At 48.5% G+C, this 12,044-nt stretch overlaps 1 protein-coding gene across 1 annotated transcript in view; it reads right to left on the minus strand.

Annotated features, from left to right (window-relative positions):
* LOC139059315 (uncharacterized transporter YutK-like) overlaps positions 1–12,044 on the minus strand; it is a 68,847-nt gene that overhangs the window by 10,283 nt on the left and 46,520 nt on the right. The window contains exons 8-9 of the mRNA XM_070537545.1: positions 3,263–3,393; positions 1,599–1,773 (exon numbers count right to left, since the gene is read on the minus strand). Of these exons, the coding sequence (XP_070393646.1) occupies positions 1,599–1,773; positions 3,263–3,393 (306 nt within the window). The remainder of the gene's footprint in view (positions 1–1,598; positions 1,774–3,262; positions 3,394–12,044) is intronic.

A 12,044-nucleotide genomic window follows, 5' to 3' on the forward strand; every position in this document is an offset into this window, starting at 1 on the left:
CCAAAAATGAATGTATTCGACATTGCTCGCTGAGAAGACCGATAAACATGAAGTGCGATGCGTCCAAGAATTTGGAAGAAAAAAAAAGATTGAATCGTCGCGAGGGCACATATCAAAAGTTGCCGTAGGCGTCGAAGTCCCTAGTTATAACGAAATTATTTTCGAACAGCTCTGATATCGTGCACTCAACAATGATTACTTGTGTACTGTCAAATGCTCACATGCTGCGGCCTAATGCTCACGAAACGGTGCGAAAATGCGCTCGCAGCGATGGTCGAAAGGTTGTGTCAACTGGACGTATTCTGCGACGATCACTTCGGCGATATTATCGCCTTCGCGTGACGTAGTGGTCAACTAGCCAATCAGCGCGCGCCCGACGGCCGAGGCGATACCATCGCCGAAAGTGATCGTCGCCGAAAACGTCTCATATTTACATTTGCGCTATGAGTGTTACGACAGGCCACTACACAAAGCAGGAACTTGCTAGTCTTTTTATCTGTGGGTGCAGATGAGCTATTTCATTTGCCCGGCGATCTTATATTATCACACTTCTCACGGTGCTAATGGATAGCGCTCAAACTACCTTCGTGAAATGTTGCAGAAAAATGTCCGGCAATAAAACAGAACAATGCCAGAGTGCTGCTTTTTGCACGACTTCAAAATTCGCACTTTGAGGGGTCAGGCTATGACGAGTACTGAGAGTAAGAGCCACGTAAACTTGCCAACACGAATAGTTGCTGAACGCACCCGCGATTTCTGTTTCGGCGTCTTGTTTTGTCATTCATCACGAAACCTGGTTTCCGCTGGCACCCTTCACACTAAAGTGCTCACCGATTCATCATGTATACTTACGACTCGCATATCTGTAGAAAATGACAACCTACCGCAGCGTTCTCTCGGTGGTAGTTAATTTTAAGGCGGGCAGGAAACAGCTGAGCTGACAGGAGGATTCGGGCATGCTTGTCTATCACGTTAGCAGCTAGTGATTAAATAAGGCGCGGAGGGTGGTGTTTGGAATCGAGAAAATCCCTTGTTGATTGCGTCACTCAAAAGCGCACGCTTGGCCTATTAATGTGAGCGTCGAACTTCGATGATGGTGGCATTTGCGATCAGTTACGCTGACACTAAGATTTTAATTCGGCAAGCATTATGCCAGCAATACTGAAGGGAAACGACGTTTGATTCATATACCAATATCTCTCGGCGCGTGCCGTACTTCTGTCTTACTGAAGCAAGTGACTTAAGGTACGTTTTCAAACATATTTTTAGCGAATATAAGTGAGCCTTTGTAAAATGGGAAAATAAAACAACTAGAAATTATATCGTGACGCCTATAGTTTTTGTGTGCGCGACCTCTCAGTATACGTGCATAGGTGGAAGTTACCGCGATTGACTTTTTCTTACGGTAGCAGCACTGTTGAGTTTTTCAGATGAGGTGGCTCAACGCATCACCAGTTCGCGAAACGATGCGTAGTATAGGGGCGAAAGCACTTTGCAATACGCCGCCCTGCGAAAATTATTCAAATATGAGACTGACTCGAGGCCGATCCTGCTTCGATGAAACAAACGTATTCCTTGACCACGCACGGTGCGCTTACGTTGACGGTGACGAGTTTCCAGCCGAGCGCAGCGCAGACGTATGCGAGCATGGCGTCGGCCAACGCGACGCACGCCACGAATCCCAGAAGCGACGCCGCCACGTTGGCCGCCACCGCAAGCAGCGACGACATGCCGCGCGCCACGGACTCGAACGCGGTGTAGTCGGGCCGGCACCTGCATGTTGAGATGAAACGATGGCAGGCTTGCGCGACCTAGCACAGTCAGAACGCCAGTTTTAATGGAGCCACTTATCCAGTGGTTGAAATAAGAACTTGGAGTTGCTTGTAATTAAAAAATTGGCCGACGATTACGCTCCTTGGTAATGCGATCGTTTAGCGAAGCTGCTTTCTTATTTCAACAACAGGCAACCGCATATATAGAACACGCATTGCCGAACGGAGGCGGTTCTGCGTTTCGTATTGGGCAGCACACACCGCGATCCGCCGCTATCAAGCGGGCGCTCCGGCGACGTGCCATCGCGCCACCATGAAGTGGGTTACTGCTGCGGAGAGGGGGGGGGGGGAGATAAGCAATTATGTTTTTTTAATGTTTCTTCTGAGGTGGAATGAGGAAACAGGTGAAGAACAGAGGTATTGAGTAGAGGTCACACATTGACTCACAGACAGGTCTCAATGTATAGAAGTAAGGGGACGAAACGCTATAAGTGGGGGACGGGGGCGAGAGGACAGGCGAGAACACGTGATCCGGCTTTGGAGGATAAGGAGAGATCAAGACTCGCGCCGCGCGCGAGAGATGGCAGCAGGAGCGCGCTCAGCTAGAGCAGCGCACGGATGAAGACCCTGGTTACGGCGAGGCCGACGGCAACGTGAAACGCGGGAACGGGCCCCAAAGAGCTGCACTCTAAAAAATTATGCGTGGCTCTGCCATCGCAGACACCAGAGATCAGTGGAGCTGGGAGAAGGCCAGTAAAGCAGTGCCAAATCGCACACAAGAAATACGAGCGCCGGCAACGCGTCCCTATGGCGTACGCGATTTGCGTGGGCAACTCCGTAGAATACGCCGTGGATGTCTCCACTCTGTAGGAAGCGGCGGGCAAGGAGGACATCGAGGCACCGAGCAGCCGCCGGAGGAGAACGCCCCTCCTCTCTCGCCTGATCCCCTGCCTCGCGCACCACAGGAGAGGGCACACATCCGGGCGGCGCTCCTCGCTCGCGTGCGCGCCGCTTTTTCTCCCCCGCTAGGCTCCACCCACCCTCGCCACGTCGCTATGCTGCGCGGTGCTATTTGTATACTCTGCTTTCACTCTCTCTCAGCTCTCTCTTCCCCAGCTCGGCGAAGCTGCGCACGTCAAGAGAAAACCAGCGAGGTTCTAACAGCTCCACTGTAAAAAACGCGCTCTTTAAAACGCTGCACACATGTAAGCGGCCTTTTGAGACCAGGGGCGGTGTGCACGAACATTTATTGAAAATAACAACAAATTTAAGAACGCGTTCTTGTGCGGACCAGGCGTTGTCTATGGAAAATTTAAGAATGCGTTCTTAAATTCATTGTTATTTTCTTTAATAAATGTTCGTGCAAGCCGCCCCGGGCCCTCATAAGTGCCTTCGGGCACGTGTTGAGGAAATTTTTTTTTTTACAATAGCAGGTCTATAGCTATCTGTAATAACAGCAATACTAGCAATAGCTAGCTGTAATTGCTTACCTCCTTCGAACTTCTCTAATACTTTCGAGGCTGCTGCTGCTATCCTCTGTCTCGGGGTAGAATAGTTTGGAGAATCCGAGAGCCGCTGGCGCAGACATCACCGAGGCCGCCACCATGTGCTCTGCCTTGACCTGTGCAAATTCCCACTTTGTTTTCAAATGTGAAGTTTACACAGATAAAAATAAAAGAATGCGTCAGTTCGCGAAAAGATAGTATGCCCGCCGATTGTACTGTCTGAACTGCATAGATAAGAAAAAAAAAAGGAAGTGTAACAACTCGTAGCTAGCGATGAAAGGACATAGCCAGAAGTCCGGCTTCTCAACGTACAAGGAATTGACGCATCACAAAAACATGAACTGGCTGATTTCAGGCGTGCACCGAAGCGTACCAGCCGATACTGAGCTGCACATGTTTCGTGGCGTCGTATGACATCTGCTATGATGCTCAAGAAAGGCCGCACAAAGTGCAAGTGAATAAAATTTTAAATTGACAATAAAAGGTTAATTGAAAACACCTCCAGGCCAAGGTGTCTAATCCACGTACACCATTCTGATTCAAAGGTTGATGTCTGGACCACTTGACGACGAAACGCGCGAAGTGGTACATTTTGACGAAGGAACTTCCAGCTTAACTTCCTCGGCTTTACACGCTAAGTATAAAAAGGAGGAGTATAGAAGTAAATGGTGTACACCCTAAGGCGCCGACACACTCGACGTTTTCAAGTTCGTGACGGCGACTTCAATTTTCTGGCTGTGCCGTATTCGGGACCACCGAATCAATGGATATCTATTGCTGTTTTTTGCAAAGAGTGGGTGTTTCTGATCTTTTTAAAGATTTTAAAGATCACGTCGGCTCCGTATTCCACGAATGTTCTTGTAGCGCAAATCGTGTAAAAGCCACCCGCTATTGCACGCCAATGGACTCAGCTCGTTCTCAGGAACAAGTGGATACTTAAAACCAGGTGGGATTCCCATTTTTCAAGCCTCTACGACAATATTTTGGCCGGACCTCGTGGCGGGAGAGCCGCAAGGCCACGCGCCGGAGCCGGCTTCCTCAACAATTGCCGATCATTTTCTCAATGATGGAATTCACCGTAGAGGGGCGCAGCATATTTCAGGAAGAAATGGATACGAGCAAGGGATGGAAGGAGGTCAGACACAGAAGATCAGACTGGCGAACCTCTCAACACCGCGAGAGCACCTCGTCGCCGACGCGGCTCGACAAGCGCAACAATAACCCATGGAAAGGCAGGCTAGAGCAAATACGCAAGGCAAGCAGAATGCCACATTTGCCAAGAGGGGATTACAAGATTGTGATCAGACCGCGTGGAGGACTCAAAATATCCGAGCACGGTATAGTTGCCCTCACAGCTGCGGTACAAGATGCGGCAGGCATTCCTCGAGACGAAAGGGAGGAGGACATTGTCTGCCCCAACAATTATCAAAATATCCTCATCGTCAATACATCGGATCAAGAGCGTGCAAACAAATATCAGGAAGTAGCACGTATCAAGATTCAAGACACGTTTTACGAGACCAATGCTTACGAAACAGCGCCTGACATGACGGCCAAAGGAGTCATCAGAGGAATCCCACTCGACGAGGGCCCAAGAGACATCACAGCAGCGGTGGTTACGAGTAAAAAGCCAACGGCGATAGCAGCAAAGAGACTCAGTAATACTACCACAGTGATTGTGCTCTTTGAAGGACACAAAGTGCCCACGTACGTCCGATACAGGGCAGCGCTACTCCCTTGCTCCCTGTACAGGAAACAAGTGGATTTCTGTCACCGATGCAACAGACTTGGACACAGAGGAGATGTATGTCCCAACCCTGACAACAAGATTTGTGCGGGATGTGGAACATCAAACCCAGACAAAGACCACAGGTGCCAACCTAAATGTCAGTTATGCGGCGAGGACCATCCGACCGCAGACAAGACGTGCAAAGCCAAATTCAAAAAGCCCTTCATCGTTAAACAGAGACAATGGCACAGACTGCAACAAGAACAACAAGAAGAACATGAATACGCTATCCCAAGAGAAGACAGAGCAGAGTCTCGCGGAACGCCTGGTCTCCTAAACACCAGGTAACGACGCTCCAGGTCGAGAACAAGGTATCCATCCACCACCAGATCCTTATCCCGGTCCGGCTCCAGGACACCGGAGACACGATCCAGATCCAGGTCCAGAATTAGGCCATCCTCTTCAGCAAAACAGACAAACACGGTGAGCTCTGCAGACGTGGTCGATGGCATGCGCCCGGGGGCTGGTGAGGAGACTGCCATTAATAACGAGATTAAGCAACCAAAACACGAGAACGCGCCGTTGAGGATTTCGCTAGCACGTATGAGCGATGAAATCAAAATTCTCAAGGAAGGAAAAAACCAAATAAATCAGGTAACTCCCGCTCCACACGCGAGCACGAAAGAGCCATCTGAAATCCCGGACAATAAGATGGACGAAGGGGATGACCCGCCTCCACTCAAACGCAAGGCCCAAGCCATCAGTGATAAACAAGATAACGCAGTGGTAGATAAAGCATTAGCCGATATTCAAAAGACCCTAGCAGAAATACAAAAGTCAAATGAAAAACGGGACGAAATGATGAATGAAATGGCTAAGGTAATAGCAGCAATTATGAGTAGATTAGACATCCTAGAGGCAAACCACTCACCAGGTAATGGACTCCCCTCCGTTGCGTCAGAAGCACCACAATCCTTACCCACTTCACAACCACATAATTATATAAGATCAGCTTCTCTCCAACCTCCCGTCTCCCTCCCATGGTCGCACCCGAAATGAGGCGCGCTAAAAAAGGGTTCAGGATATGGCAGTGGAATTGTGGAAGTTACGAAAACAAAAAGACAGTTTTGCAGCAGTATTTAAAAGACAAGGATACACCGGATGTCATAATTCTGCAGGAAACACACGGGATTTCAAAGCTAGCAGGATACAGATCTTTTGGCTATGCCGAAGGGGACACCAGGGCATTAACTACGCCGGTAAAAAGAAACATAACTTGCGTGCAGCGCAACACAGGCATAACCAACATTGACAATATTCTATTGGAACTCATCCCACAAAAAAAGACAGGACGTAGCTTATTTATTCTCAACATTTATAGCAACCCCATGCTACATAAACACAAATTCAAGAACCTATTCCAGAAAACACTCAGACTTGCTGGAGAAAATCCGGTAGTTATAAGAGGAGACTATAATGCCCCACACACCACGTGGGGATACTTATATACCAGAGCAAAAAGAAGGAACTTATGGAACGACTCGCAAGAATTAGGCCTCACGCTCGTCACAGACCCCGCCACCCTAACCAGAGTAGGCACGGCGCTAAACGGACACAACCCCACACCTAACCTTTACCAAGAATATTGAAAAGGCGACGTGGCACAACACACTGGAAGATTTGGGTAGTGACCACCGCATATTGGAGTTACACGTCAGAGAAGGGCCGAATAGACTCAAGGAACGACAGATCAAATCAAAGACTGGGAACTAGTTCGTAGAACGCGAGAGACGACACAGCAACGATCAATCGCAGACATAGAACCATGGACTAAGGAGCTCAATGATGACGTCAAAGCTGCCACAAAAATAGCACCACCTGAATCTAACTTGGATAAATGCGACAGCAGACTTCTCCACATGTGGGAAGCTAAGCAGTCGCTTCAGAATAGACTTAGCGGTCAGAAGCATAACAAAAAGTTAAGAAAGCGCATAGCACTCCTCAACAAAAAAATATAAGAACGTGCTAAGCAATTGACCAAACAACAATGGGACGAGATATGTAATTCCATGGACAAACAATTAAGCACCGGCAAAACCTGGCACATGCTCAGATTCCTGCTTGACCATGACAATAACAAGAAAAATCACATGCAAGCCATTAATAAGTTAATACACGCATATGAGGGCGCAGAAGAGGAATTTCTCAATGAATTACAGCAGAAATACTTAAAACAGGCACCCCCTTGCATCTGTCCTAGCTACAACGAGAATACAAACGCAAAATTAGACGAGGAACCCACGGAGGCAGAAATCCGCGCGGCCCTGCAAAAGTTAAACACGAAATCCGCCCCAGGCCCGGACGGTATAACCAACAAGACTCTCAGGAACCTCGATGATGAATCGATAGCCAAACTAACAGAATACATAAACGAGTGTTGGGTAAAGGGAGACGTGCCAGCTCAATGGAAGAAAGCGACAATAACGCTCATTCCAAAACCTGGTAAGAAGCTTGAGATCGACAACCTCAGACCAATCTCCCTAACATCCTGCGTCGGAAAATTAATGGAACTAGTAATTTTAAACAGAGTAGACAACGTCTTAGAGGATAATAACATATACCCAGATACAATGATAGGATTTCGAAAAAATCATTCGACACAAGATGCGATGCTCCAACTTACGCATCAGATAATCGATTATAAAACGCGCTCGACAAGGGCCATCTTGGGCCTTGATCTTAAAAAAGCTTTCGATAATGCCAACCACGCAACCATATTGGAAAACATCGAACGAATAGGACTAGGGCAACGGACGTATAACTACATCAAGAGCTTCCTAGATAGGAAAGCAGTCATCTCCGTCGGAGGGCTCAAGTCGCCCGAGATCGACATAGGGGGGGCCGGCACGCCGCAAGGCGCTGTCATCTCGCCGATGCTGTTTAATCTCGTCTTGATGGGACTCCCCGAAAAATTAAATCACATAGAGTCCCTGAATCACACAATCTACGCGGACGATATTACTATCTGGACCTGTGATGGCAGCGACGGGTCAATAGAACAACGACTCCAGACTGCAATTAACTCAGTAGAGGAACACCTCATAGGAACAGGCCTCACATGCTCTGCAGAGAAATCTGAACTTCTATTGTACCGCCCCACACTTAGAGGCAGGCCTCCCAAAGGATACGACAGAAACAAGGCTCATGAGGAAATCAAGCTACACACCAAGAACGGGCGGAATATCCCAATAGTCAACCAGCTCAAAGTGCTGAGTCTGGTAATCGAGAACAAAGGCACAAATAGGGAAACCGTAAAGAAGTTAGACACAAGGGTAACAAACACCATGAGATTAATCAAACGAATTACTAAGAAGCACCAAGGTATGAAGGAAGAAAGTCACATACGGCTGATACAATCATTTGTAATCAGTCAGATCACATACATAGCAGCCTTCCACAATTGGTTTGCAGCTGGAAAGCGTAAAATTAACAACATGATAAAAAAAGCATACAAACTAGCACTAGGGATTTCCATCAGTACGAGCACGGATCTCTTGTTAAAGTTAGGACTCCACAACACACTGGACGAACTCATAGAAGCACAACAAATATCTCTAGCAGAGCGACTAACCAAAACCAAAACGGGACGGCATATACTAAGCAAACTAGGAATGAATTACCACAATCAATACGGGGAAAAGAGGGCGATAACGAGAGAAATTCGTGACAAACTCCTAGTACCAAATATACCCAAGAACATGCATCCAGGTTACAACGACGGCAGACGCAAGAGTAGAGCAGAGAAAATTATCCGAAGCGCTGGGTCAGACGACAGGGCAAACTTCGTAGACGCGGCTGCATACCCAGACAGAAATAGCTATGTAGCAGTAATCGTAGATCACACCCAAAAACCCCTTACAAGCGTATCAATTAATACCAAACATTCCGAGACTGCAGAGGAGGTAGCCACTGCACTAGCATTGGTCTCCACGAATGCTCAGTACATTATTAGCGATTCTCAAGCGGCCATTAGAAATTATGCAAGAGGTAGGATCTCTCCTGAGGCGTGGCGCATCAGAGTCGGCAATGAAGCAAAGTTCTCCAATGCAGAGAAGAACGGCAGGCAATTGCTCTGGTTCCCATCGCATACGACTCCAGACATTCCCACAGCCAACCTCAACGAGGTAGCACACCGCGAATCTCGAGGTCTTACTCGCCGAGCTGAGCAAAGAGTGACTTCCATTGGTCAGGAGAACACCGAGGAGGAAATCTGGAGAGAAAAAGATATATTAACAAGATTTAGCGATATTACCAAATTCTATCAAAATCGGAGGCGAGTATTACCACCGCCTCGCACTAAACTGAAGAGAGCTGAGTCCGTTACTTGGAGGCGACTACAAACAGAAACTTATACGAGTCCCGTGCAACTAAAAACTTTCTACCCTGATATATACGAGAGCGATATGTGCAAGCTATGCACTTCTGTTAGAGCCACCCTTCAACACATGTTGTGGGGATGTGAAATATACCAAATTAAATGGCAGTCTCCCCAGAAAATCTACGGGCGTGGTGGTCGGCCGTGCTGCTCAGCTCAGAACTCCAAGACCAACTTTGGGCCGTCCAGCGAGCCAAGGAAGCCGCATGGGAGCAGCAGCTCCCAGTGGCCATCTAGGCGGCCCCAGGGCCGGGCCTCCCAATCGCCGGATTCCAAATAAAGTTATCACATCACACATCATCACATCACAGCTTTGCTTTGAACCTCTAAAGACCTTATTCTTAGGTTTTACCTGCCAAAACAACAATCTTGTTATGAGGCACGCCGTAGTAGGGGACTCCGGATTAATTTTGGCCGCCTGGGGTTCTTTAACGTGCACTAAATGCACGATGCACGGGAGTTCTTGCATTTCGCCTCCATCAAAATGCGGCCGCCGTGGCCGGGATTCGATCCCGAGCCGTCGGGTTTAGCAGCCCAACGCCAAGGCCACTACGCCACCGTGGCGGGCGTGTTGAAATTTTGACAATTCTGTATCCTGGAAATGTGTTTGTGATTACTTTCAATAAAACTTGCCCTTACTGTAGTTCATTTGCTGCCCTGTGAGAAAAAATATTTGTCAGTGAAACCAGTAGCGGATAGAAGAAATACCAGCAATAGTTCCGAAGTATGTATAGTGCTGACGTCGACAAAGAGGTGTTTGACTATGGCGGCAGAAATTACCCTGCACATATTTTGATATACCGCACGTCAACGCGACGTCGGTGGTGATGTGACGACGATGGTGCGATGGCGGCGGCGTGGCGAAGATGGCACGACAACGGGTGGCGTACGTACTTGCGCTTTCTTCTGCGCTCACTTGCTACACGGAGGCGATGTACCCCGGCCGACCGTTCGCGGTAAGGTCACAGAGATCCCACTCACTCACTCACTCACTCACTCACTCACTCACTCACTCACTCACTCACTCACTCACTCACTCACTCACTCACTCACTCACTCACTCACTCACTCACTCACTCACTCACTCACACACTCACTCACTCACTCACTCACTCACTCACTCACTCACCCACTCACCCACTCACTCACTCACTCACTCACTCACTCACTCACTCACTCACTCACTCACTCACTCACTCACTCACTCACTCACTCACCACCGACGTCGCATTCTAAGCGAAGCTCCAGTGAGGCAGTAAGGCGAAGCGGCGCACCTGGACAAGAGACGCGCAGTGGTCTTCGACGATGAATGCACCACGCAACCATAAGGCCCGGGACGGCAATAGACAAGTCCTCCGCATAGGCAGACAGTGCAACCGGAGGGGAACCTAGTGGAATTAGGAACCTGTCAATTCTACTGCCAAAGGACAACCTCTGCAGAAGCGGTTCGAAACCGAGTGCAGGCCAGAGAGGAATGCCCCTGCCGTACACCACGTCCCACAATGAATGCCTCCGAGACGCGATGCTATAAGAGAACAGCAGAAGTCGGTCGAGAATACAAAGCTTGGATCATCTGCTGAAAACCCAAGCTAAAGCCCGCCTCTTTCAAAACCCGGAACGGGTACCTATGTCTAATGATATCGAAAGCCTTCTCCTGATCGAAGGATCACAGAATACCTGAAAGTTCCCTGGCATTTGCACACAGGGGAAGGTCTCTGACTGCTAAGCCGTGAAGCTGCGTGGAACGTCCCTGGACTCAGCATGCCTGGTATGGACCCAAAGCAGTGTTGAGTACTGGATTGAGTCGCATACAACAGACACTTTGATGTGAGCTTGTAATCGCAGTTCTAAAGTGTGATTGGACGCCATGCTATTAAATCGGTGCTTCTCGACTCATCCTTACAAAGGAGAGTGTTTAGCCCCTCTCTTTAAGATGCTGACAGAGTCCCTTCACTGAGAAGCTTGTTCGCCAATGATGTGAACGGCTTCCCTAACAGTGTCCAAAACTTCACATAAAATTCAACTGTCAGACCATAGTACCTTGAAGTGCAATTATGCTTCATAGACTTCAGAACCGAGAATAGCACGTCCTCGACTATGGCTGAGTCACAGACTTCCGGCGGCTCAGCTGCACAAACGAATGAAAAGACAGCTGGAGTGGCAGCTGATTCGGCATAAAATTTCGTGCAAAACTGCCTCGCCACTGCAAGAACTCCGTCTGATAAATAGACTATGGTACCATTACTTGGATCTACTAGGAAAGAGAGAGTTGTTCTCTTCTTTGAAAGATGTCTACGCAGGACATTTCTGCTGCACCACGCTTCCATTTCCCGTTACTCTGCTAGACTTGTGGCTTTCAAGCCATCCCAGCGTCGCTTCAGGAGAATTCGAAGTTCCTTTCGTAGTCAGGCCAGCGCCGGAGCAACAGTAGGCCTGCAGGACAGTGGCTTCCAGAGCATGAGGATCGCGTCGGAGACGATTTTAATCTCCTCGCGCGCTCTACGCTTGTCCCATAACCTGAAGCACTCGCGCTCACTAGAGTTCACTTCATTCCATGCCATGCCATCTAGATTCTTTCTGTTGTGCAGCCATCGAAAGAAAAT

The sequence above is a fragment of the Dermacentor albipictus genome, chromosome 1, assembly GCF_038994185.2.
Source record: "Dermacentor albipictus isolate Rhodes 1998 colony chromosome 1, USDA_Dalb.pri_finalv2, whole genome shotgun sequence".
Classification (NCBI taxonomy): Eukaryota; Metazoa; Arthropoda; class Arachnida; order Ixodida; family Ixodidae; genus Dermacentor; species Dermacentor albipictus.